Here is a 26638-nt window from a genome sequence, read left to right as displayed (position 1 = left end):
AGCACAGATGCCTTCCCCGGGTGCATTGGAGACCAGTATGTTGGTATACCCCGGGGAAGACACCATTGTAGCCTATACTGTACAGTGCCACCCGAAATGTCCTTCTATGTCTGTACACAACAGAGCTTGTTTTCAAACCCTAATTCCAGAGCCCTACGCTCTCACAAGCGGTTAGCGTATATTTCCGGCTGGTATCTGCCATGATGCTATGACACCGAACGGAACTTTAAAATGACCAAACCGTACCATGACAGGCAAGAATACACCCACCTAGTTTTTCTGCTGTCGCCTCAAGCCTGTCAACGTACTGCAATGCCCAGGACAGCCACGTGACAGGCAGTTTTGCAAACAAGTCAAACAGAAACGCCCAGATGTTGTTGGCGTCTACAATACAAATGCAACCCTCTCAGTGCAGAGCATATCTCAACGTCATCAGGATGGCTTGGAAGGCTATAGACATCATAATCAAGCCACATTTGCCTTGTTCTCGGAGATTCAGCATCTGCCAATGGTTTCCTGTGGAGTGTCATGGTTAGACATATTCAGGGATCGACAAAGCCCAACTTACTCATTGTTATTGAAGACTTCAAAACCGGTGGAGATGATGAGTAAAGGCCGAGCAAGATCAGCGATGATTTGCTTGACTGGCGCGGCAGCAAATGGGGATATTATGATCGAGTCCTCGTCAATTTCCGCGAATCCTCCTGCACCGTGAGTTCCAACAATTTTGAATCCCTTTTTGATTAGAATGTCTTCTGCGACTTCCGTATACTCTGGGTCCTGAGCAAGTAATGGCAATGTTTCCTTGCCACGACAAAGTTGAGCAATAGTAAGAGCCATCGAATGCTGAATCATGCAGCCCATCACGTTTTCCACCTCCGAATTCTCATCCCAACAGTCGTGCTGCTTCTTGAGCCACTCAGGCGCGGAGCGGCAAAAATCACCGAGCCCGAAGCAGAGAACCTTCTTCACAGTGTTCGTACCGAGTACATCTTGGACCAAGGCTGCCAACTGCCTGCAGGTCTTGCTGTTCTGCCACAACAATTGTTTCTCGTCAAAGACTTGCATAGGCTGTGCTATAAGCTCTCGAAAGTTTCGTGCAGTCTGGTTGCTCCAATCCACGATGTAAGAGCATAGGTAAGTCTCGATCGGGCCGTTTGGTTGTGCTTTCACAAGTTCCCAATATTCTCGGTACTTGACATGGGGTTTCCTAAGGACTTAGATTGCAGGCTGAAAATGGGTCAGAATAGTATATCCACGTACCAGATAGGATTCTGCACTTGGAACATGGGATTGTATATTTGGATTATGCTTCCATCTATTCGACGGACTGAAAATCTTTCCATCGTATAGGACTGGCGCAATTGTTGCTCTATGTCTTCGAGATCCTCTTTCGTCCAGAGCCTGGTACCAGAACTGTACAGATCTGCGGCTCTTTGACTACTGATCCGCCAACCCGTGCATCCGTAGTCAAGCGGTCTTAGTGTTTGATGCATGTCTGGTAGCTGCCGGTCGAGCAACGGAGAGGAACAAACAATGTGGTGAATTGCCGGGAGAAGAGCCCAAGATTGTTTGGGGAGGGGGAAGCTTATTCGAGTACAAGGGTCAAAACAGAAAGGCTAGGACTGAACTGTGATACCCGATGGTTGTCTATTTCTGAGGATGGCACCAATATTGGATACAGTAACAATGTTCACTTTGATGGATTAGAAAAATTTGACCACCTTGGAAGCTCTTCCTAACTACTTAAGTACTTTGCAGGTAAGGGGCCCCAGAGGAAAAATAAAATTCCGTTCACCGCTTTGCTAATCCAGGGCATGTCAATGTTATGCCACAGTTCGCACCTAATTCTACACCGCCTTAAGTTCGGACGAGCCCGCGATCCCGATTCTCTGCACCTTTATGCGACACTTTGTAGCACGGTCTTAGCTATCATCATTCCGAAGTATCCTGCTCCAGTATTGATAAGTCAAATACATAATTGTTTATTTTAAGAAACGGCGGCCCCTGGTAAATGCGAATTGTACAAAGACTTTATGAAATGTATAGAGAACTAAGTTAATCTCCTCTGATAATCATCCATCTCAGCTTAGCTGAATGCCCCCAATTTCCTGATGTTAGCGCTGGAATATGGGTTTCGTAATAGCAAGAACTAGTCAAATCATGCCCAGCGGCATCTACCAATACTTCTGCCTTTTAACTCCGTTCTGAGCTTCTTCCAAGTGCACTGGCCCCAGACCTGAACATGAACCCTGGGCCTGCTTCGAAAACTCCCCGATCACTCGCGTGAGGATGGTCGCAATGTCACGCGCGGTTGTAGTGAGAAAAGGGTCATGTCGTTCGCCTGTCGATATCTCATCTGGCGTAGTTTCTGCTGACATAACTACGGATGAAGGAGTAATCATATCCGTGGCTTCGTGCTCTATGCCATCTTGACCCTGAGGCATGCCGGCTGTCTGGGTCTGCAAAGCACGGGAAACCTGGAGATCTGACAAACTGTCCTCAACCCACTGAGGGTTTGTGCCGCCAGGGGCTGCTAGAAGGACCAAGGGTGTCAGTTCCGCTTTTGCATTGGGGAGACTCCGCAAGGTGACAGAGTATCCGCGCGCAAGAAGAGATCTAATTGTGTTGGACACTGGGCTTATGGCTGGGCTAGTAAGCATTCTGTGTTGAGCAGAGGGTATGAACTGCGCGAGCACAATGAAGTCGGGACTCAGAATCGGTGACTGGGCGGCAAGGTCACAGAGTGTAAAGGACTCCAGGCCGTCAGGGACCACACTTGGCGCATCACTCTCTGAAAGGCCTTGTTTCTCGTCTCCTAGGGCTAGCGTTACTCCCCTACTAGATATGATGACAACTCGTGCCGCTTCATGGTCGCCTGAGTTGGGTAAAATTGCCCTCTGGCTGTCCATATCTTTGATTATTGACACTGCATCTCCTGGGTAGACAGCTGCATCGGAATGGTGTGCCTACAGAAAACTGTCAGCCAGGGTCCAGGGTCCTATTTCACTTCCCGTTGCGCTCTTCAAGCACTTACCTTCCATAACTGATGACGACCTTCATCGAAACCGATTGCAGCGCAGATTCGATATCCCGCTTGTGCAAACCCAATGGAGAGTCCCGTATCGCCCGGGGAGAGGTCAAAGACTGATGCTACAGGCAGCGCGGCGAAGCATGGCGCTGCTGGCCGGTCTGCCTTGAAAAGATAAGGCGCTAAGGGTGTGATGAAAAGAGATTCTGTAGGCGAGCTGTCCCACGCAGCAAATCGCGCAAAGAAGCCTGTTACCGGTTCTATGAATCAATGGGTTAGGATCTCTTTGCGCGATTAACATAAAGTAGATCCCTACCTGATTCTGGGTTGATAAGAGACACTTCAACCGGGCCAGCTTCTGCTTCCACGACAGTCACATCCCTTACCGCGATGACCTCGGCATCTCCTTCCCCCGCCATGTGCTCAGCATTTCGAAAATGAAGCAAGAGTTCCCGGTTAACGGTTGTATCTGCAGTTTTAAGCGTTGGGTGGTCTGCCAGAAACGAGAATCTTGTAACCACCAAGAAGGTTGAGAGATGGCTTCTCTCCCGAGGCTCGACAATGTTGTGAATAAAAAGCACCTGGCGGCTATTTGAGGTCCCATTTTCATGCGCTATAGTGGCCTGGATATACGTGCCCCTGTGAAATTGTTCGTACTGGCCACACAGCTGCCAGGGCCCGTCAACCTAATATCCATCTCAGTATTCGCTCTCTGATTATCAACGTAGAAAAGCGCCCCGCTTAGATAGAGGGCACCCTGCTTTTAGAGGATGATTGTGCGGAACAGAAATTCGGAAATTATTAGGGGATCACTTACCAGAAAGTCTTCCTCGATGTGCCTAGAGCTCCCTGATGTGATTCTCTGGCCCTCTGCGGCCCCGGCCCACCAGGCTGTGTCCCCAAGGGGACGGGCCAGGGCAGATTTGGAAGGTGACGTTGTATAATTGCGCAAGTCCGCCCCAATGGCTGGTTGACCTGTTACTTCGATATTGTGGCCTGTATCAGGCATGTTGTCTGGTTCGGCATAAGAGCCAACTGGATCGGTGGAGTGTGATGGCCCAAAAGGACATGCGACAGTGGTTGGATAGTCCAGACCAGACGGTGGGCCAGGAGGGGAGTATGTTGAATCGTCTTCTGATTGCGCACTGTGAGCATCACTTGCTAACGCTGTTGAGGTCAATTCTACCACATCAGGAAAATTAGCGGTTGGATGCTGGTCAGGAATCTGCTGTTCCTGACAGTCGTCCTCTGTCTGTACACCGCAGTCCTTGAATGCGACGTCGACTGACAAATTCGCAGATGCCGTTCCATCGGCCCCAGAATCATGGTTTCTGTCAGAAAAGGGAACATTTGGATGGGGCGTATCAGCCGCTGGGTGTTGTTCAGCGCTTTCCCGATGCGGAAGCGAGATTACTCGCGGGGAGACTCCAATCAACGCTCCGTCTTGTGCTTTCAGGGTGCGCTGGTCCTCAGGGGCCTCAATGTGGTTGCTCTGCTTGACAACCATCGGTAGCCAGGGGCCTGGGCTCAAGTTCTGGAAAAGAATTGTCCGCGAACTCAGGGGAACAGTTGCGCGCGGGCAGTCGCACGTGTCCCGGTCCTTATTATATATTAAATCTGCCACGATATCTGAGCACCCGGGCCTATGTAGAGCCACCAGATAATGCACCCGTTCTCCATGGAGCACCACAAAAGCGTGACTATGGCCCGTGTAGAAGGAGATTTGTATCGCATTACCCTCCTCCGCCAGGGAGGCCTCAATCATCCGTGGCATCTGGCGAAGTTTCCGATGGGACAGCTCAAGAAGTGGCGTGATATCGTGCGCCGACTGCACTTCATAAGCCTGACTAAAGACAATCGCCACGGCGCGGCGATACAATCCCCCAACCGCATGCTGGCAGAAAAAGGCATCTGGCCCGGAATGAAGCGCTCCCTCCAGCTCCTCGAAACTAGACCCAGGTGAGAACTCAAGCCACTTCTCATGCACATACAGCGTGTCTTCTTTCTCGCTGTATGCCAGGTCGACAGTGTGGATATCACACCGGACAAAGACAACATTGATTGTCGCTGTTCGTGGGTTCAGCGCCAGCAGGCCACGGAGGGCGCGGGCCAGACCGTGAGCGAAAGGCGTGTCGGGCAGCTCAACATTCTGAGAATTCCGGAACTGGTGTTGCAGCTCCTCCATTGGCTCCCGAACCAGACCATACCGCCGGAGAACTTTCCATAGTACCTCTGATAATGGCCGAGGCTGTTTCTTCAACTCAGACCGGATCACCGGTTCATGCTGGTCACGGAACGTCAGTTATATATGAATGAGGAAAGGAGCAGGCCGTGGATTTTTACCTCAGCTTGAAATGATTTCTGGTAATAGAAACCATCATCCAGTCTTGCCTCGCAGATCAACACTGCCCACATCTTTCTTGCAGTCGCCTCTGAAATAAAGTGATCTGCATTGACGGCATCAGCGGAAGCCGAGTGGTCGCGGAGAAGCTCGATATAACGCGGCAGAGCCACAGATTGATCGTGGATGATAGCGCTGTTCCATATGGAATGGACCGCTTCCGCCACTGATTGGCCGTCCACCAAGCGCTGCCGGTCCCGGTCCACGTTCCCACGAAGGAGATTGTATCCATAGTAGAATCCTTGACCGTTCTGACCTGCTTGCGGGACGCGGATACCTTTCAGATACAAGTGGCCCTGGTAGATTTGCGCTAGCAGCAGATCGCCCGACAGCGTACGAACCCGGCCAGAGGGCGCATGAAGATCGAGCGTCTCACTCATCCACTCGACAAAGTCTGCTCGCTGCAGTCGTCGACCTGCGTCCGTGTGGCCTTTCTCGACCAACACCGACACATCCTCTCTAACTCGCGCAGCGAGTCCTGACAGGACCCGCTTCCCTTTAGCCGGCGCCAGGCGGCAATAGAAGTTGGTCGATTTAAGACCATTAAATCCGAAATTCCAGTAGTATCCGTTCGCCGAAATCTTTACATGGTGGTTTTCCCGGCAAAGTACCAAAGCTGCGATTTTGAGCCCTTCCCCATGGCCACCGATCAGACGATCGTCATCTGATTTAGTAGTAGTTCCTATTTCCAGGCATTGTTCGTCTAGACCGGAGCGGAGGTTTGTAAATTCAGCGCTTCCCTGGATCTTGTTGAACCGGATATACCCTAAGATATCCTGTGCCATGGACCCGCCGGCTTCCATCGGCGGGGGTATGTTTCCTTTCACAATGATCCTGATTTCGTCCGGGGTGGCTTCAACAATAGGTGCGAAATTGACGAGCGAGATTGCATATGTCTGGAGGATAGCGTCCTTCCTGTCACCGGCTTTAGCCAGTCTATTGTCACATGGTTGGGCGTAAGCAGGAGATAACTTACCAATTTTGATAAAGCTCCCGCAAGGCATCTTTGACCTTCCAGCTGGTTGCATAGGTCCGAGTCAGTCCTAGAGCAACGCTACGCGGCTTCGGTGGTGCATTTTCAACCGGCACGTTGCCTGGCTGAGCTTGTCCTTCCGAAACATCCATCGTTGCAGGGTCTATTGAAATCGAAGTACAGTATTACTGATAAGTCAGAAACAATTCTTCCAGTGATGAGAGGAAAAGTCGATTTGCTGCAAGCAGGTCAATCTACTTTATACAGCATTTGGCACTCGACGGTAGCCAGCAGTCACCAGAGGTCATGATCGAACAGCACCAGTTAGAAGAGGAACAACTCAGGAAGGGACCCATGTTTAACTTGCGATCGAGGTTTGCCTGCGCGGCAACCAGGTGCTGGGTTTAGGAATATGAGGGTAATCCGTCCTATTTGAATGACCACCCATAATCCTTGGGAGATATCCGAGCGTGAGTTGGCGCCTTGCCTGTTCCAGCCCGTGCTCTTCGGGGGCGGTCAACTCATCGTCCTTAATGATTTGAGAAATCTAAAGCAGAAAAAATGGGGTAGGGAATTAAGTGAGGCGCAAAGCGTTCAATCCTTGGACGTGCTCACTGGCCGAGCGGTAGAACCCCTGACTTGAAAGAGTTGACTCAAAACAATTTTAGGGCCCCAACATTCTGTGGGTAACAAGGACGAGAGAACAGAAGAAAAATGTCAGCGACGGTGTTGAACATATTGATTTGACGGGCGAAAGGACCTGAATTGCAATGCCGCTATATCTGGCTTTTCCCTTTATCCGAAGGGCTGATTAGCCCGTCTTCTTCGATCCCTTTGACGCAGGCACCCTTCTCCCCCTCGCCTCGCTGTAGCAGAAGCTGCGTACGAGAAATTCTAACATGGAAGAGGTAGTTGTCACCACTGTCATGAGACAGATCTAACCTATGCACAGAATCCAGTGCAATTCCTTGCTCAGCTACCGGCAAAATGCGCCTCGATCGTCAATGCTCTCGACAAAAGCAGTCAGAGAATCTCTGCCCTTCAAGAGGAGCTGTGCAGAGTCCAAACAGAGCACATCGCCACAAAAGCACTCGTCGATATCCTTCTAAGTCTAATAGAGAAGATGTGGCTGTTGCTCAGGACCTATGACCGGCAAGACGGAGAAGCCCTTCGACAGCAACATATATTTGAGTCTGTTCTCGATGCCACGCTCGCACAACTAGACCTTCATAGCCTGAGAGAGGACTATGGGTCTCTATGCCGGGAGAACTGTCGTCTCCAAAGCGCTCTCAAAGAACAGTCTGCAGAGCTGCTAGATGAATATACCAAGACGGGAGAAGATAACAGGTCATCAATTGCCTAGCTACAGTGGTCGGCTACTACAGTGATTGGGGTGGATCAATACAGAAGCCTGGAGACTTCGAACCGTGAGACGGGCTCTCCGGCCAACCGATGCATATGTTGATGCTTACTTGCTATGGAGCAGGATGAGGCGATATATCTTGGTTGATATTACCACTCATGCCCGACTATTGATAGATTATTCCACATAACACCTTTCGCGTACTTCAGAGCTTGGATTATATTTCCTGACCAGGACTACCATCGGAGTAAAGAGCACTGCTGCGAAAACCAATTTTAATACGAAAGGTCTTGACTCCGCGGAGACCCGACATGAGCACAAAATTCGGAGTGATAGGCGTCCATGTAGCTGACAGTAGTTGTAACCTTCATTATACCCTTTCCGCCATAGCAATTCCGCGTACCGTACTGGGGCCGATCTAATGCGATGGTAAGCTGGAGAACGGCATGCTGCTTCTGGCCAGTATGGAAGTCAAAAAGTAGATATGAAAAGACATGTATATGCGATATTTCGCTGAGAAGTAATGTTTTCATTCTAGGAGATTTGGCCCGGTTATGTGGAAGACTAGGTTTAGCCCTGCCGCTTAACCCGAATAGGATCGTGATGGAGCTAGTTCCACGTGGCCAGAATCTAAGCGAGCCGGGTCCATGGTCCTGGGTGTTCTTAAACTTTAACCGGCCCCCGAAGTCCGCTCTACAATGTCCTGTGCCTGGGAAAAAGTCACCCTTTGCCGCCCACCCATATTCGCTCTGTTCTTCTCCCTCCGCCTCCATGATACACTTATTGCGCAACCAAGATTGGCTGGTTATAAACATAATGGTCTCCTTATCGACGATTCAGACGTCGCCTTTTGGGGCGCGGCGCTGGATTTGAAGAAGTTCGTGACCGTTTTCGTCGGATGCAGTAGCATTGGCGGGATGGTGGCCATAGGTCAGTTCGGTGATCAGCCCGCCCGAAAGGGGCATCAGCTTGCTGCGCCTGCAATAGACTCTGAATTGAGGTGGGAAAACCGCCAATGGCACAGTGACCTGTGGTACCGCGAACTTCGAGAGATATGACTTCATTTAGGCTAGGTACCTCGAACGATACGCATTTGCGATAATAGCCGCAAGTTGAACACCCATTCCCGTCCTCCACAGTACCAAGATTACTTCCTCGAGCCAGCGTGAAGCGGGCATTTTGGAAGATCAGCGCCATTTGTTCGACAATCTTCCCCGCATTGTACTTGCAGCAGAGGATGGAACCTCGGCACTGATAGGAACCCAGCACATTGGCGGGAACTTCGTCCAGTTCGAGAAAAAAACACTTGGCCAGCCAAGCGCGAGTGAGCTCATCGGGAATGCTATATGGTAACTCACATAGCCCGTCCAGCGCACTCGAATCATCGAGCTCTGGGAGGTCACCCGCCACCTCGCGATCAAGACGGAATACGTCAGGCCGAAGACTCTCAGGGATGCTATCCAGTGCATCTTGCCATCCGCGTCTGCTGTTAACAGCAGGTGATTGTAAGAAGGTACGGATAGCTCGCTCGACAAATCCCCCGCTCCAGAACCCTCTCCGGCTGTTAGCATGGTTAGCGGGCTGTTCATGAGCGTAACCTGTCCCGATGCTGACGACGAGGTCTGGCCGCGTGCATCCGGGCCAGATGATCTCGCCCTCGCGAATAGCGGGCCTGAGCGGACAATTGGCGCTGATACCCCCATCTTGGAATGTCCCAATATCTGGAAGATGCTTGGTTGTGAAATACCTGTGAGTTTGTTTTGCGTCAATGAATGGTCTACTGGCTAGGCAGCATACTGAGTTCATACCCTAGCGCGGCCACGCAGCATCGTGCACTGTATCATTATCAGCAACGCATACCTTGAGAGCTATCCAGGGCGAGAGCAGGAGGGGGAAGCAGCCGCTCTCTATCCGTACACGATAAGTGTGTTCTAACATATCTGCTCTCGCCTTCGCGCCTCAGACGAAGAAACAGTCGCTGCGGGCTTGTCATGAGTACTTACACTTCCCAAAGCCGCGGTTCTTCACCTGGTATCAATACTTTGTATGCTGATTGAGCATGTGTGCGCCCTACTCCACGGTAATTCGAGAAGAGGCAGAGCGATCCATCCTCATCGACCTGACTAGCTGTTAGCGCCACGCGAATACCTGACAAGAGCGGCAGCGTGGTATCAAACAGCCGGCGCAGGGTACTGAAAGCCTCTTGGAGAGCGTCGTCAAGGACTTCCGAGTCATGGCGGCTGTCAGTCAGCCAACTTCTCAGAAAGTCCCATGACTGCCCGACAAGAGTGTGTACAAGTGGCCGAGGTCGGAATATCCGCCGCGCCAAGGTGATGAACCTTGCCCGGGCCTCGTCTACGCTCTCTCCACAGACAACCACGTCCGATAATATCAGCCCACCTTCAAGACGTCCGACGTTAAGCCAGCTGTCCAAACCTCTACATTGGAGCAATAGTCATTACGGGAGCACCTACCTGCACTGGTCCCTACATTGAGATCAAACGCCTCCCGCAAGCCTCCCACGCCGACAACCTGACTCTCTAGGGCTTTGAGGAAGCCTAGGGTAATGATCCCGCGGATACCGCCGCCGTCGAGAACAAGAATAGTGGGCCGTTTCGTTGGTGGGAGGTGTCGGACTGTCAATGAAAAGCACTTCAGACATAAAGGACAGCTGGTCATCTCAAAATGGTACTCTGCTCCCTGAGCGCGACCGCCAAATATGCAGGTACATGTGTCACAGATGGCGTGTCCACACGGCAAGACATGTTCAGGCGGGCGGCAGAGGCAGAGTAGACAGATATGCATTGTCTTGACATCCGCCCACACCGACATGTCCCGGCGCAGGGAGTCTCGGCGAATTTGACCTGAAGGGACGGCTGATGACATCATATTGAACAAGGATATGAAATCGGATTCAACTTGTCTCCATAAAGCCGTTTCTGCATCGTGCGGCCGGTGTTGGCAGGCGATCCTACAGTGGCCGGCATAAAGGCTCCGGAACATGATGGCAGGGTCAAAACCTATTCGGGTTAGCCTGGATTGCGGGAAATCCTACGCGGTTATAATCTCGGCTAACGCTCGCTCACCATGCATGCCTGGCGGGTAGGCGTCCATGAGGAATGCCGAAGCGATGAAGGCCGCCAGTGGATTTATGGGTATGTGAGCCTCCTCGGCAATGCCGAGAAATGACTCCAAGTATTGGGATATCATTACATCGTGTCTAAGCCGGTCGGGGCGGCAGGCTTGAATGCAATTGAACGGGGTTGTTGGCCACCGCGTCGCATGTAATAGAGATTTCCGGAATAACCATTCCAGATGGACTGTGGAAAATAGCAGACGTGCCTGTGACCGGGTAATGTGAGCATGGTCGAGCTCTTGCAACAGTCGCTGTCGAAGGGGCTCAAACTGGCCAGTTGGAGACAGTCCAACCCTGTTTCGAAGGTCTACCACAGAAAGAGCGGCTGCCACGCTAGGAACAGCAATCACCGCCAGCATGGTTTCGATCTCCTGTGCTGTGCTAGCCATATCTCGGGAGTCTGTCAGGACTATGATCATACGTGCATGGATACGAGCAGATCCGTCAGGGCTAGCCAACGGGAACTGCCTCCATGCGGCTAGGAGTGTGCGGATCTTCTCAACTCCCCCAAGATCCGCCGCGAAGAGACATATGGTATCCGCTAGCGGCAACATGGTATGCCGGAAGAGCAAGTTTTGGACATCATCATAGGAACGGTCATGACTGTCTTGTATTGGATACAGGTGGAGTGGCTTCGACGACGGTGGCCGAGATAATGGCTCCAGGGATGTACTTGTTTCAATGAGGATCCCTGGCCGTGATGCAGAATGGACGAGGTGCATTCGGGCTAAGCCAGTCCTCGAGTAACGCGCGATGTTGTTATAAGGATGCAAGACTCGCAGAGCCTGCGCCTTGAGTGCCTTGCCAACAAACACCTGTATCGACAGGCTCTGAGTGCTGCTGTCCGCCACTGCACTGAGCATCTGCTGCGCACACCCGGTATCTGTGAGCGTCCATCCGCCCGCGTGCCATTCTAACCCCAGCCAGGGTGCCATGGTGCTGTCCTGTAACTACTGGAAAGACCTACAAGATCCCGCTCGCTATCTTCCTAGTTCCCGAGTGGTGGCTACCCGATCTTGTGGTTATCACTCTTACTCTGTTTATCCCCGACAGCGACAACAGGAGATTTTATGGACCGCCATGCCCTGTCATAAAGTCGCCCTCTGTTGCCCCGTGCAAAAATTGTCCTTACGTGGAAAAACGGTTATTTATCATCTTGGTAGGCATTCCATAAGTGGCCCCTGACAGGCTCTGATGTTTACCGCAGTTTTACCTGATTGGCTAATTCAATCTTTTTGATATGCCGAAGGACGGCCAAACTGGATGGCGGAAAGAACAGAACTCCTCCAATATAGTCCATACAATACCTTCCCGCTCTCGAACGCAAGCAAAGAACAAAAAAAAAAACAACCCGCCCTTATTATCTCTATACAGAATCGCTTCCGCCCTCATCTAACCTCAACTCCTTCGACCTCTTGAATTTGCCCGAAGGCACGACGATCGCTTACTCCGATCAGGTGATTGGCGAAGTAAGGAAGACAACGGATGGCAAGGGTGGGCCGGTGGGAAGGAGATTGATCAGTTCAATACCGACATGTCGTCTCGGTCCCGGTTAGAGCGCGCGGCGCTCAGGGTAACTGAACATTCTCCTGCATTTTTTCTCGAGGGCCTGTCGCCATCACACCTGCCCTATGTCAGTTCCATGCTGCGATGACAATATGGTCATGTTCTCCTACAAAAGGTGAGCGTGCGTATCAATTGACGAGCCACGCGCTTGGCCGCGCGCCTGCTAATAATTCGACGCCTATTACGACGTTGCAGGCGTGACATTTGCGGCGTTTCGGTCTGTACTGGCGTACCTGACTCGGTTGGTGATGCTGACGAGTCTTCTGTTTGTTCGAGTGGCCCTTGCTCCTCTTCAGGTTCAGCACTTGCAGATGTCTTGCTGACACTCGATGATAACCCGTTACCGTCCTTCAAACATTGGGGCCGCCAACCCCATTTCCAGCGATTGTATGCTCCACGGAGTGATTGTGTGGTCCGTTTGACCCCGTTTATCTGCGCCCACAACTTCTCTCGCTCTTCCCATGGGGTGCCGATTTCCTCATGTACAGTCATCCACTCATACAACATCCTCCACTCGTTCCGAGTCCATTTTTGCTTTTGCGCCTTAGTCGATTTCGCCATGTCTGCGTTGCTGTTAGCTTGCCGTGACTGTCAACCACAATGAGCTGCTCTCCTTGGTCAATTTGTGGTCTGAAATGCATGGAACCAGGGGCAGCAAGTGGCACGGGGTTTAAAGAATTTTGCGGCACGGTAGTAACTCGAGTCAGCTATTCTGTGGGTCTCACCGGACTGAATATGTTGAACATCCTGTGTCATCGCTATCTGAGGTCGCAAAGAACATTTTGACTGGTAAGCCGAGGTGGAGTACAACTCGAGACATGTGGGTTAGCAAAGCAGTTGAAACTGACCTAACCTGGAGTTTAGCGTGATATTCACCACTTTCAGATGTGCTTAAGTGCTAAACACCGAGCTATATTAGCTGGCCCACTGGTTCCGTTCATCAACCAGACAAGTTGCCCACCGTCAACCACCACAAAATACAGAGAGCTATTCACAGATTCTACGCCAAGTTGTGCTATCTGGCCCTCCACTTCGGAGCTTTCAACTAAAGTGGAAACCGATGTGAACTTTGCACGCATGAATGACAAATAACGGTAATCACGTTCATTCTGCCTGCCTTATAAAGATATTTGATCAGCCATTGCGGTTCTTTCTGACTACGCAGTATGGTGAACTCGATGAAAAGGGCCTTCCGTCTCGCTCCATACCGTCATAACTATGCCCAGGAGTGCTACAGTGATGGACCAGCAAGGAAGAGGAGGCTTCAGGCGTGCGTCTTCGCGTCGCCATCGCGGTCGAAACAATCTCCTTGGTAAGCATTGCCGAGAGGAGAGCCCGCAATCTGGAAGCCATAAGGATAAAGTTAGTTCAGTTGTGAAATCTATGGTCGAGCTTTTTTGCTGATGGTAATAGTATGACCAACTCGCTCAGGGAGAATTGAGGCAACATATTATTGCTATATCGAACCTGGGCGCTGTTGCAAAATTTGTTTTGAACAGGAAGCCTGAGATTATTCCCGAGGTCAAAGAATTCACGAAGGAATACCCCGAGCTTCTCGAATTCATCCAGAAAGGATCCTGCACGGAAGTTATCCCACAAGGCGACATACCTTTACTCACTGAATGGGACGATGATGGAAAGATCGAACCTGCTGCTGATGAACCTGCTGCTGATGAACCTGCTGCCGGTGAACCTGCTCCCGATGAACCTGCTGCCGATCAACCCCCTGCCGATGAACCTACTGCCGATGAACCCCCTGCCGATGAACCTACTACCGATGAACCTACTGCCGATGAATCTGGTGCCAATGAACCTGTTGTCGAAAAGCCTGCTGCCGGTGAATCTCCTGTCACTGCCCTCACCCCCGGGACCAAAGAGCACATGAACCCACAAATACAGGAGCAAATCCCAAGCGGGCGATCCATACCAGTGAAGATGATCAAAGGGGCTGGACTCGATGGTCTACCGGAACCGCTCCCCGACGCAGCGGCCCCACCGGGGAGCTCTTCCGCTTGGATGTCATACGCGCAGCATCCTTCGTACGTCCCGTCTTGGCTACCCATACCTGACTCAATGCCCATGGCGAACACAATGCCCAACGGCAGTAATGCGCAAATGTTCTCTACCCCCTTCTTCTTTCCTAGTGGAAGTGCCGTGGAGTACGGTTTCCCACCTGGGACTGCACCACTTGGGCCCCTACATGCGTTTCAACAACCGCATAATGGACAAGCAATACCTCAGTCAGGCGCGCGGCTTCCCTCTTTTACCGGATATATACCATCTACTTCGCGGTCTGGCCCAAGCACAGAGCAAGTGAATCCCGCGCTGTCACAGTCAATCCAGTCTGGAACGGGGTCTCGCCCAGATGTCGAAGGGCTCGTCCCCACACAGAGTGGATCACAAATGCCGATGGAAATGAATTTCTGTCAGCCATTTTCTGGTCAGGTACGGGACGTCACCCTCTGGCCAGGTAGTGAAAGTGACGATTATATGACCATGATGAATGAATTACCCGGTATCATTTGTTAAAGCTCCCCAGAGTTGGGTTTTCGTGTTTTCCTCTCAAATCCACGGTGTCATCGTTTGACAAATACCTATGTACCTAATCTATAGTAGTAGGGTATTGATATCTCATCATATCGATGTGGCGCCTCGAAAAATCTACATCCCGCCCTTGCTATATGTTTGAGACACCCGGATACCACCGGTTTTTGTGTTGTAGCAGCAGCGCTGGCTTCGTAGACGGAAGAAATAAATAAGCCGATTAAGCCTAGACTACAGAAAATTCTTGGGAGATATGTCTATTTTGGGTTTAGACGGACTGGTATCGCGTCGAAACGTAGTGTAGCGCGGTCTCGCCACCTCGTATCGTCGGATCGGATAGCCGGCTTCATTTGTTATCATACTGTATCAGGAGACCCCGGTGTTGGCTCCGATCTCCTTGCATGAACCATTGATTTTGGGCCGATGCGGAGGCTCTCATCGCTGTCTAGGCGATACTGATGGTTTAAATTCAGGTTAGAGTTAAAACATGCTCTGGAAAGGTCGTAAGCTGTGCACACTTCGAAATCCAATAGCCGAGCCACCTGAGTACGAAAGATACGATTCTGATCGATAGCCCTAGCAATAGCCCTATAAGGTAGCAGCCGATTTCGGCTCCGTTCCAATCCTTCCTGAGTCTGGCTCAACAGGTTAGCCAATCAGGTGCCGTGAATGGATGACTCCTGCAAGGGCGATCCCCAACCAACCGAGCCGCGTTACACAAATATATACGAGTAAAAATGTGTTTTGATGATACTCATCTGCTGAAGGATTTGTATGTTTAGACTCCTTGGGCTTTTCCAATGGTTAGTTTCTGAGGATATCAACTAAGGGGAAAGACCTAATCCGCAATCCGGAATCACAGCCCGAGTTGTTACTCAAATATTAGATGGGCCAAAATAGTTCCGCCGGTATTACGAATACAGTGAGCTGTTGTCAGGTTTTCTCTTAACCAGGCGAATATTGGAGATTACTCCCCCCCACATAGCTCCCCGGAGTTCCTCCCCGGTGCTAGATTTGGACTCGACCAGCCAAAATTATACAGGCTGGACCAGCTGTGATGGTTCGCAGCGGGGCCTTGTAGGATTACACGGCCGAAAATGAGCTGCTACTTCCGCCTGCTAAAGAAAGCATCTTTAAGAGACATAGACGCATAGACAAGTTTACCTGGGTTACCCCTTATTCGTACGATCAGAATCTTTCAAACCAATTCTTTTAGTGGCCAAGCCGCGGCTCGTCCTTCAGAATCCAAGCAACATAGCGAGCTATGGGCCTTTGTGGTGTCAGTAAAACAGGAAGGATTGGCAGAGCGGCTACTGGTCGGTTGGAGCCGCGGCATTTCTGAAGGGCAGCCAATCTCAGCAGCAAGCGCAGCGGGGCAGGATTATGGCCGGTTTGACCAGGCAGGTGTCGCGATGACAGGGCCGCTTTGTCATGGCAGGAGACGCGCGCCTATGTTGCTCGCTGGTCGCAGGGTTAACAGCAGCTTCAAGGTGCCCAGGGTCGCGCGGCATTTGAGCAATCTGAACGTAGGCATCTCCTGGAGATAAGGATGTTCCAATCCGATCATGCCAAGGATCTGGGGTCATATCGACGATATGAGCCGGCCATACCACGACTATGATGGAACCGGATATATAGAGGCACTCTTTACATGTATCTAGCTCTGTTTTTCATCTCCTATTTTTCAGTGACTCAAATAGCCATGCATTCAAGACTATTTATTCATTGCGTGGCTTCTTTTTTATTCTATTTTGTTTTGCTTTTTGTCCGCAGAAAAATCATACAGTAACCATTAAGAGATCTTTCGTATCTTGATAGACTATTAAGAAGCTCATCCGGTAAAGCAGAACTATCTACACTGGTAATACCTAGGATCAGTCTGGCCAGTTGCACAATACAGAGTTCAGTGGACCTGGCAGTATTGGTCGCTCATGGTCGATGCCACAACATACGGACGCTCCCGTCCGCCTCGCCAGGGCCTGCGGTTCAACCTCGCTTCGTTGTCACTTGATAAGCTGGTTATCCTGGTTGGCTAAACCGGCTAGGTACACAGGCCCGCTACTTAGTCCGCTAGGTAAACCCACGTCCACCAAGCAACATTATTTTTCAACCACCCGTCCATCTCGCATGTCTTTAGACATTTCTACTCTTTCTCGCTGGGCATCAGCGAACATATGCGCCGCAAAGCTACCTCGAAGGACAGCAGCAGCGAGCCAAAGCAACCAATCCGGCTCGAGCGCCCGCTGCTTTATTCTGTCTGCTCAACGCTGCTACTTGAGCTCCTTTCAATATTTTCAACCGACTGAGTGTCTCGCCAGGAACAGGTTCAAAACGTTGGAATGAGGAATCTCATCATCTCGCTATAAACATTGCTACAGCTGGCTGGGAAAATGGCACAAATGTTTATACTCTTCATTCTGAGCCCTAGGACTAAGCTTGATCGGACGAGCCACCGGATCAGCTATACTGTAATTCACGTACACTTAAAAGTCAAAACCAGTGTCACTCCTCAGGACGGCTGTTTTGCATCCCGAGCTCTATGCCAAGAACACGCTTAGCGCCTTTTGTACTCTTCCGTCGTTATGGAAAAATAGCTAATCCGGAGCCTTTCCGGATTTGTAGTAGCAGAATTTACGTTAGGGCTTGGGAGACAAACCAATAGTCCTTAGAGGTGACACTGGTTTTGACTTCAAGTGTAACTGTAATTCACATACATTTTTCTACTACCCTACCTCAGGTATCTTCCCAATATCTCTTGCTCCTTAGGTAGCTCTCGCTGCTTTTCTTTCAGTATATTCTTCTTCCGTTTATGGCTCTACGACTTCTTCGCTCAGCCTCCAGGCTGTGATATAAATCTCGACGTCATGTGGACCGATAAAGAACTGACGCGGCAGAAGCCCTCGAAGTGGCTCGTACCGTTGTGATACATGAGGAAGTGGTGTCTTGGCTGGCGATAGGGCATCTGGCAACGAGCTCCTTAGGCCCGAGGAGTAGCGGCTTACGAGACATACTGTAAATTCTTCGAAGACTGACGCGCCAGTGGAGCCCTTGAACAGAGTACAAAAGTGCACAAGCTTTAACCATGATTGAATCTAGATTCTTCTTCAATTGTCCTCCGCTCATTCCCCAACCTTCAATGCAATCATGCACCCTTGACAAATCTTGTTCCAGCTTGAGGTCATTCCAGTTCCACCAGAGTATCTAGCCTGATCAATAATCACACTAAGGGAACCGAAACAGCGTCGAGAGTAGACTGTAGATATAAACATTAACATCGACCACGCATGAACCACTTAACCAGCAGAACATGCATTGCCTCGCTAATAATCAACATTCTCATTGACATCATTCACTGCTAAGAGAGATGATCTCGTACGCTTCCAATGTTAACCACCAATATAAAGAAAATATGCTGGAAAGCTTACCACCCGAGCGGAAAGGTTCATAACATCATGAGATCCATCCATCAACATTGACGCTGAGCCAATCCTGTCATTGTACTCCCGTAGGACATCGTCATATCTCGTCCAATAGAAGGTAACATGCACAAAACATCCACCACAGCGTCCATGGACCCTATGTACATTTCTTACAGCTAGGAATTAAAATGTCAAAATAGAGTGTCGGTTCAGCCATTCTATGGCGTCTCGAGCGATCGAGAGCCCAGTTATTCAGCTCACCCTCCTTGCTTAATGGTGCTCTTAATCAGCGCTGGGCTGATACTCCAGTTCTGACAGCTTTACGTCCTGATGTAGGTGGCCCCGTACCACCTCCCGTAATCGGTCCCGAACAACGTCCGTTGCAGAAACTCGCCAAGGATGTCAGTTCGCCTTTCACTTGAAAGAATTGAAGGCCTACCTATCACCAGCGTCCGACCTTGCTTGTCCCAGGTGTCAGGTAGCCTCTCAATCTGATCGCCAGATGCCTCAAGTGAGATTATACTTTGATAATCTGGTATATTTTGGTACATATAGACCCGCTGATGCTTGCCGAACAGCAATTTATTCTGCTCAAAGCCGTCCTTGATGTAAATAGAGATATGCAGTATCTAAATCACGGTTATTGTCAGTACCAGGTGGAGCATACAAGCATTTGAAACAATACGAACATAGCCTTCATCCATGGTGTCATCTTTTAGGAGATTATTGAGTAGAGCGAGGGCTGGTCTCATCTCGTCAATTGATTCCACCTGCCACACTAAATGTAGCCGGCGGACCTGGGAGGTGCAAGTATTATATCCGTAAATCAACTTTTTCAGATATGGAATGGCTGTTGCGATTCCATATCCGCTGGCGATTACTATTATACTTTCATATTGACTGACGTCTTCGCTTGTCCCGTGAGGACCAGTAAAGAGGGCCAGAAAGGAAACTGAGCTTTCTACAGCAACAGGCGCGTAACGAAGAAGATCTGCAGTAAGACCATGACGTGGCTGCACCAGAAGCTCCATGGTGTCCTGGGTGCACTTAGACCATGATATGACCGTGAAAGGATGCGTCTGCATCCATGACCATAGACTGACTGATGGCATCCAGAGGTTGATATACTGTCCCGCCTCTACCTGCACTGGCCGAGGTAAGATAAGGCGAATATGGGCAGCTTTCACATCCTGAGGTGATAACGTGTGAGCATGAACATCCGGTCCCACAGCACCCTCTTTTTTAGGTTCGTGCCCAGTCGCCGCCATGCGAGCTTCCCTCACACTAAATGACACAATAGCCCTAGGGGCACCACGGCCCGTAAACAGGCCATTGCGGTATAGGACGGTTATCAGCTGTAAAGTTAAGTTCACTATGAAGGTTCCCAGGGCGATCAACACGTATATTCTCATGGACTGATTTCGTGATATATGCTGCCAGGTGCCGTAGACAAAAATTCCGGCCATAACCTGGTGTCCTCGAAGAAATATTTCATAGGACCACTGCCGAAACCGTGAAACTGAAATCAGGACAAGAACACCCAGGGAAATTGCAGCCTGCTACCAATTAGTACCAGTAGGATGATATGCTAGATACAGTATCATACAAGCATAGTGAAGAGGTTTTGAAGTTCATGGAGCGGGAACGTAAATCCCTGGACCTGAACCGCCATAATGACATGGAATGATAGCAGAGCAACAGCCATCCAGCCAGTAACACGGTGAATCCTACAACAGGTGCTCCACTTTATGCCTAGAAGATCAGCTAGGTGGCTAATGTGGATGGTTGACAAAGGAAAAATCACGTTGACTAGAGCGAGCTTAGCTGCCTGGAGGCCAGCGCCAGTCAGCGACTTCATCTTGAAAAAGACAAGAAAGATATTGACTGCAGCGTATAATGCGTGAAACAAAACACCAGCTCGGGTCCAGGGACCTAAAAACCGATGCCTATGTACCAGAAAGGGAAGCGCCAGATGTCGAGAAAAAAAAACAGAGACCGAACCCTTCCAGCTGGCAAGGACAGAGAGCGTCCGGATAAAGAAAAGACCAGCAAAAACTCCGCCAACAGCAATGGCGTAAACGGTCAACGAGTCCATAATCTTCCAGGGCGGAGAGAGATCCAAACGGGAAGATAATACCAAGAAGAATAAAACGACGTGCAAAGCAGAGACTTATATAATACATCCAGCCACAGGCGACAGTCTCGTGCGGAACTGCTCCTGTGGATTTTCCATTTATAATAGACCCCTCAAAATATAAAGACTGGATAATAATCATCAGCTAAGGTAAATGTGCTCATTGCCCATGGCCTATCTAACTACACGGCATTCTTACATTCTGAACCTATGTGGATCCATTAATGTCCAAATCATCTCCGTGGGCAAGGACCATGCTGTATAAAGTGCGTCAGTAAAATAACCAGGGAGCAGAGACCTGAAACGGGAATGATCTATTGGAGCCGCAGTATTCGGTTGGAGTTGCGAGTTTAATATGATGGTCTCAATCAGATGTATAATTTGGTCCAAGAAAGAATCAGTATGCTGTCAAGCAGCATAACCACCAAAGTATGAATCTGTTTCATTAAGGGTAAGAGCACAGGACATTGAACGTATATGGAGCTCTGCTGCAGCAGTATTTTGAGCCTGCTACAGCCTATACCAATCACTAACTACTGACGTGTGAATGTTTCTGCGCTCTTAGATTTCTTCAAGCCAAGCGGAATAAAAATGCTTGCCATGTTCTTGTCCTTTTGCCACTCAAGCTATCATCAGCCCTGCTATTTGGAGCCATTTATCCTCCTGTTGCAGGTAATAGTTGCGATCAATTCCACTGGGCCAATATAGTCCACCCCTCACAATCAGCTCCATCGTTTGGCGTCTCTTTACATGGTCTTTTAGATTGCACCCGCAGTTAGGAGTCAAAGAATGTTCCACCTATTCAACATCAAGTAGTTCAAGCGAAAGAACCATTTATGAGACGGACCTGCCTTGTTTCTGACTGTGAAATTGCTATTCGATTCTCATAACCATGGGCAAAGTTAGACGGACGCTGTGTATCTCACTGCCATACGCCTTATCCGCTGCGAGCTTAGTCTGCCTTGTCTTCATCGGAATCGGGTGCACGAATCCCTCTAGCCCACAAAACGAGTTGTTTCTCATGAAAGTAGGTTTGACATGGTCAGCGGAATTGGTGTAGACTTTCTTACGCCTCAGGCCAATATGACCGATTTTGGTTCTGTCATAGATAAAACTTTAGGAGAGCTCATTTCACGACGATCATTCATGGATAACTCGCTCAGTGTAGTGTCCGACTCCGTCTCTGGTCTCGAATCTCAAGCAAACCAAGTCAACAACGCTGTTCAGGACATCACTGATGATGCTGGGTCCACAATAACAGAAACAGTAGGAAATGCTATTACAGGTGCTGAGGACTTGGCACAGAGTGCATCTGAGAAAATTGCACAAGTCCTATCAAATGTCCCTGATTTTTATACAATAGGGCTATGGAACTACTGTGAAGGGTTTGCTAATGGAACAGGACCGGCCTTCGTAAACTGCACAGAGCCGAGCTCCGCGTTCTGGTTCAACGTCACTGATGTTCTGGGGTTAGAAGTCTCCTGGGCGGAGGAATTATTCCCAAGTCAATACAAGAGCGTGCTCAAAATTTACAAATCTCTGTCCAAAGGCACTGTTGCCTTTTTCATCATGGCTGTCATCGCGAATGTGCTAACTATCGTCCTCGGGCTAGCAGGAATGCTTTCCCGATGGGGAAGCTTATTTACCAGTGTCTTTGCAGTGGTATGTTTAACTCGTTATCCAGCCTACCTTATTTGCTTGAGCCATAGTCACTGTTCTGACCATCGTAGGCATCTGTGGTGTTTAATATAGTTCGATTAATACTGGCCACCGCGGCTTACTTCTTGCTGACGGGGATCTTTAAGCTTAGTCTCAATGGTATTGTCCTAACATTGGGTCAGCCTATGCTGGTGGTTAGCTGTCTCGCGACGGGCTTTTCGATAAGTGCTAGTCTGCTCTGGTTTTTGAGTAGTTGCTGTTGTTCCGGAAGATGATTATTATATGGATATCTAGCGCTCTCTTACGGCAGATTATCGTCTGGTCCTAGCACCGCCTTATACAGTCGGCCGCAGAATTGGTGACCTCTTGCTAAAATTAGCGTCCAGCCACGCTAGTCCAAAATAGGCAAAGTCATGTTTATCATTAATCCTTTTGTTACGTACTATCGGAAATATACCGCTAAGCCAAAAAGGCGCCATGACTTCCAAATTAGTCTTAGACAGTCATATTTTCTAGTCGACAGGTCTAAGGTCCTTGTATGGGCAAGGACCCATAACACATTCCATGAGAGAAATCAAAATATTAACTATTGGGCATGCTGTAAATTCAGCTATAGCATGGTATTTAGTGTCCTTTTGTATTTAGCAGGCCTCAAGCATGTAGCCGATATATATTTTCCCTGTCGTTACTACCTACACGTGATAAGCCAAAATATATATATACAAGATGCTTTTCTCTCGTGGCTCCCCACAGATCCTCCTTAGTTTTTGAATAACACAACTTTAATTTCATCAACGTGATGGTCATAACTCGCTCTGGACGAGTTGGGCAGGCAACTCTCACCATACCTGGCCGCAAGAAGAGAAAGAATCCAAATCAGCCCGCTGCATCCAGAGCCAGAAGTTCTCAACCAGCCGTGCGCCGTGTTGCAGGGCGAAGCAGAAGATGCGGACTCGCTCGAAAAGAAGAGACAATAACCTTGACGCCGGCTAGAAGGAGTAAGCACAGCCAGAACATGAAGTCAGCCGGTAGCTAACTCCTTTGGCAGCATCTGAGACCAAAGCGGCGTCCCCTGCAGGGCATGGTCCTGACACGGGTACGAACACATATGGCGGGATCTCTTGTCAGGACAAAGAGGATAGTCAGGATAAAGGTAGCAGCCGGCCAACACAGCAGACAAGGACTCAGACGTCATTAAGCATCAAGGCTAACAGTCTCCAGTCGCCTTCAAGAAGCCTACCAGCATGGCCAGCACTGGAACTGCTGTTACCGTGGCCCACCCTGGCAGCAAAGAGGACAGTACCAACCAGCAGTTCCTTAACAAGGAGCCCGCGCGGTCTGGCAGGTTCAGCCCATCAGGCAGGCAGCTAGGTGGAACAGCCTTGTTTACCGGGATCAAACGCCCCATGAACTTTGTTGAGCAAGTATCGGGCACTCCTGGCCGGGGGCTAGGACTGGGAATCACGGGGTCCAAGAAGCTCCGGCAAGGGCATTGAAGGGCCATGGAATATAGCATGGGTTCGGCAACCCTCATGGATGAGCTGCGTTGAGGCAAGAACTGGGGTGTGTAAACAGTCTATTTGGTAATAAAATGATGAGTTACTGCATTTGAGTATCAGTGTAGAAGCATAGCATCAAATCACTTGCAACAAAGATCCCTAATCTACATCAGAGTCTCCATCGCTTTACAGTATGGGCGAGAGGAAGTCGTACTCAAATCCAAGTCGGACGCGAAAATGCCAAATATCTTGATTGTCTTATTGTGTCACCGCGTTGGATGCTTGATCCTGAAGACTAGCGCAGCGCAGCGCAAAATATGGTGCCCATTTCGAATTCCTCCGACGTTTGCCCAGGTTCAGTGCCGCTTTCCTGCCTTGTATTTGTGGTGACTGACTAGCCCTATTGGCTCCATGAGCTCCTGTATTGGAACTCGCAGTAACGGCTAGAATTTGCGAATCTTGGCCTTTAGCGCTTCCTTCCGTCCGGTGCTCTCGGTGCTCTGGATGCTCTCCGAATGTGCCCGTCTGTTCAATCGCAGGATGTGTCGCAGTTTCAGAAATTATGTTCTGACTTTCAGCTGTCAATGACGCTCCCCTAGATATACGGTCAGGGACTTCGGGCTCGTCAGCCAAGCAGACTGCATCCTGCTCTGTCTGCTCTCTGATTGACTGCGACAGATCTGAATTGGGCCTTTGCTCATCGCCTTGCTCGACAGCGGCGACTCCCTCTGTCCTAGGGTTGCCATTCCCCACGTGGTCCATTAGCTCATCCTCATCTATATCTGTACATTCTCGTTCTTCACTGTCAAGGTCCATCCCTCCACTGGCTGCTGGCCGTTCACGGACACTCCCAGTTCCTGGCTGAACTTCCGCGTCAGAGTTGCCCCAAGTTTCTAAATTCATGGCTTCAGAATCAGTAGGTTCGCCTCCTGTCGAATCTTGTGGAGAACACTCTCCAGGCTGAAGTGGCCTATGCATCGCTGCCTGCTGCTGGTGAATCCCTGGACGTTGTTCTCCGCGAGCCTCCGACCGACGTCGACGGCTATTGAACGACCATTCGCTTGAGCCACTTCTCGACATATCATCGGCTACCGATTCCGGTCGTAGGTGAGAATCACCATTCGGTACAAACAAGGGTGAAAGAGGCTCGTTGGCGGATAGCTGCCCTGACGGCGTGCTCCGTACAGTTGCTTGGGAAGAGGGTTTGCCGAAAAAGGCATAGTAAACACACCGTCTTACCTCCAGGGACGAGAGGCTTCCTTGCCTTACTGTCGCCGAATGTAGTTGGTCGAAGAAAATGTGCGGGCGGTCTAGCTGCTGGGTTTGCTGTGGAGGAGCTCCACAGCGGTCTTTCAGCTTAATCGCCCGGCCAGTGACAAGGGCTGCTGGCGGGACGTCGCGAGGGATAGCAAGTGCGAAACAACCAGCAATCCGCTCAATAAGAGACTCAAAGGTTACACTATCATAGTAGTAGTGGTCCGGCTTTCGAGCTTTGAGAAGGGCGGCCCGCGCGATCTGGCGGTCAGGGGACTGCTTTAGGATGGCCTTTATTTGCGGAGTACGAAAGCCCAGCTTCCGGGCAAGGGCAGCCATGTCATGAATTACACCCTCATCTGCCGTGGCTCGCGCCTTTGCCCGGGTAGGGTTAGCGTTCTGGCCGCTCTGGACATCCTTAGCCATTTCCGGGTAATGTCGCATCGCGTACATCCAGATTTGTCGGTATCCAGACGATAGACGTTCATCATTCGTTCCGGGCTGTCGGCGAAAAGAAGTTTCCGACGTCTGGATCAGACAATCACCATCAGGGCGGCGGGATCGAAAGCTGTGGACGAAAGCGCTTCGCACTGTTGACTGCTGCTTGTTTAAAAGGACCAGCCGTTTCACGGCGTTGGCGCAAAGTTCCAGGTAGGAAATGTCGCGGAAGAAGGTATGAAGGGATGGAATGATGCCGTCGCATGCTTCATGGGACCGTAGTCTCTTCCATATCACAGCACGTTCGGACCGGCTGAAGTTGGAAAAAACCTCGCCACCGAGGATTTTCCCCTTCACCGTCTTCCGGTCAACTTTAGACGCGCGAGGGGCATAAAGCTGCAGTGTGTCAACTGTATGGAGATCAATAAGGGCCATGCGGGTGCGGTCATGGTCGACAAGCGTTGCCCAGAAATGCTTCACATGTGTCAGGTAGTGAACGAGTTCCTCGTAGGGCAAGTCAGTGATAGGACCGCAAATAGCAAGGAGTAAAACCAACTTCATCACACTTTAACGCCATGACTGTGTTCAAGGATCCAAGGCTCATCCCATTCCAGAGCCCGGGGATTGCGAGTAACGCGTCAAACGCTGTACAAAGAGATGTATTGTCTGGGGAGGTGAGCTGCCTTAGCCGCTTGGCTTTGTTCGGCGACAGTCGAGACCACCAACGGTTCTGAAAGAGCGCATTGCTCTCATGCTGATACTGACGGATTTTCCGGTATACCTCCCCATCAGTTGGTGCCTTTTCGTTCGCATATTCATCGACGAGAGCAATCCGTAGATCTGGGCTGATGTCTACAAGCGAGGATTAGCACGGGCGGAGAAGTCGCGTGCAGGGAATCAGACCATCCAGATATAGGTCAACCGTCCACCACCGATCAAAGGGAGCTAAGGCTTCCTCGGCAGCTCTCAGTCTATGTTGTCCATGGAGGCATTGTACTTGCCGCCCCTGAAAAGAAAGACGGGGGTATTGCTGTTGACATGTTTTGAGTTCTTCAGCGGTCAGTCCTGCGGCACGGCATGCGCTCCGCAGGTCCTGCCTGGAAACAATAGCCGTCACGTGATTTCGAATATCGAGCCGTTGACAGCCGCCCTTGGCGAAAATCTCTCTTAATCGTTCAACATTTTTCTGGTCAATCTCGCGGCTCATCAATGGCTGGAGAG

The 26638-nt window shown here is 50.2% G+C and overlaps 9 protein-coding genes across 9 annotated transcripts; 4 read left to right on the top strand and 5 right to left on the bottom strand.

Annotated features, from left to right (window-relative positions):
- Positions 1 to 550: 550 nt before the first annotated feature.
- BDW70DRAFT_24512 (uncharacterized protein) lies at positions 551 to 1712 on the bottom strand. The gene is made up of 2 exons (XM_073743589.1): positions 1264 to 1712; positions 551 to 1210 (listed from the first exon to the last, which is right to left on the bottom strand). The coding sequence occupies exons 1-2, from the start codon at positions 1494 to 1496 to the stop codon at positions 565 to 567; spliced, it is 879 nt and encodes a 292-aa protein (XP_073590906.1). The 5' UTR covers positions 1497 to 1712; the 3' UTR covers positions 551 to 564.
- Positions 1713 to 2177: 465 nt separating this feature from the next.
- Positions 2178 to 6557, bottom strand: BDW70DRAFT_164821 (uncharacterized protein; the record flags this gene model as incomplete). The annotated part of the gene is made up of 6 exons (XM_073741567.1): positions 2178 to 2969; positions 3038 to 3291; positions 3348 to 3717; positions 3849 to 5315; positions 5375 to 6347; positions 6409 to 6557. 6 exons carry the CDS (start codon positions 6555 to 6557, stop codon positions 2178 to 2180), a joined length of 4005 nt encoding a protein of 1334 aa, XP_073590905.1.
- Positions 6558 to 7245: 688 nt separating this feature from the next.
- On the top strand, positions 7246 to 7940 carry BDW70DRAFT_145445 (uncharacterized protein). The gene is made up of 2 exons (XM_073738425.1): positions 7246 to 7313; positions 7358 to 7940. Exons 1-2 carry the CDS (start codon positions 7305 to 7307, stop codon positions 7766 to 7768), a joined length of 420 nt encoding a protein of 139 aa, XP_073590904.1. The 5' UTR covers positions 7246 to 7304; the 3' UTR covers positions 7769 to 7940.
- A 653-nt stretch (positions 7941 to 8593) lies between these two features.
- On the bottom strand, positions 8594 to 11839 carry BDW70DRAFT_154461 (acyl transferase/acyl hydrolase/lysophospholipase; the record flags this gene model as incomplete). The annotated part of the gene is made up of 5 exons (XM_073739858.1): positions 8594 to 9515; positions 9577 to 9603; positions 9772 to 10168; positions 10243 to 10788; positions 10855 to 11839. The coding sequence occupies 5 exons, from the start codon at positions 11837 to 11839 to the stop codon at positions 8594 to 8596; spliced, it is 2877 nt and encodes a 958-aa protein (XP_073590903.1).
- A 2027-nt stretch (positions 11840 to 13866) lies between these two features.
- Positions 13867 to 15064, top strand: BDW70DRAFT_24484 (uncharacterized protein). The gene has a single exon (XM_073743588.1). It carries the CDS (start codon positions 14352 to 14354, stop codon positions 14997 to 14999), a length of 648 nt encoding a protein of 215 aa, XP_073590902.1. The 5' UTR covers positions 13867 to 14351; the 3' UTR covers positions 15000 to 15064.
- A 3651-nt stretch (positions 15065 to 18715) lies between these two features.
- Positions 18716 to 20528, bottom strand: BDW70DRAFT_154460 (NADPH oxidase family protein; the record flags this gene model as incomplete). Its single annotated transcript, XM_073739857.1, has 5 exons — positions 18716 to 18822; positions 18873 to 19062; positions 19123 to 19623; positions 19663 to 19902; positions 20040 to 20528. 5 exons carry the CDS (start codon positions 20526 to 20528, stop codon positions 18716 to 18718), a joined length of 1527 nt encoding a protein of 508 aa, XP_073590901.1.
- A 931-nt stretch (positions 20529 to 21459) lies between these two features.
- Positions 21460 to 22501, top strand: BDW70DRAFT_154459 (SUR7/PalI family protein; the record flags this gene model as incomplete). Its single annotated transcript, XM_073739856.1, has 3 exons — positions 21460 to 21531; positions 21645 to 22229; positions 22298 to 22501. The coding sequence occupies 3 exons, from the start codon at positions 21460 to 21462 to the stop codon at positions 22499 to 22501; spliced, it is 861 nt and encodes a 286-aa protein (XP_073590900.1).
- A 376-nt stretch (positions 22502 to 22877) lies between these two features.
- BDW70DRAFT_24460 (uncharacterized protein) lies at positions 22878 to 23853 on the top strand. Its single transcript, XM_073743587.1, has 3 exons — positions 22878 to 23224; positions 23275 to 23379; positions 23448 to 23853. The coding sequence occupies exons 1-3, from the start codon at positions 23026 to 23028 to the stop codon at positions 23720 to 23722; spliced, it is 579 nt and encodes a 192-aa protein (XP_073590899.1). The 5' UTR covers positions 22878 to 23025; the 3' UTR covers positions 23723 to 23853.
- A 130-nt stretch (positions 23854 to 23983) lies between these two features.
- Positions 23984 to 26624, bottom strand: BDW70DRAFT_164816 (DUF3723 domain-containing protein; the record flags this gene model as incomplete). The annotated part of the gene is made up of 3 exons (XM_073741566.1): positions 23984 to 25921; positions 25974 to 26269; positions 26321 to 26624. The coding sequence occupies 3 exons, from the start codon at positions 26622 to 26624 to the stop codon at positions 23984 to 23986; spliced, it is 2538 nt and encodes an 845-aa protein (XP_073590898.1).
- Positions 26625 to 26638: the final 14 nt, after the last annotated feature.

The sequence above is a fragment of the Aspergillus foveolatus genome (genome assembly GCF_047715535.1).
Source record: "Aspergillus foveolatus strain CBS 279.81 unplaced genomic scaffold BDW70scaffold_143, whole genome shotgun sequence".
Lineage (NCBI taxonomy): Eukaryota > Fungi > Ascomycota > Eurotiomycetes > Eurotiales > Aspergillaceae > Aspergillus > Aspergillus foveolatus.
This window is presented reverse-complemented; position numbering and strand designations above follow the sequence as displayed.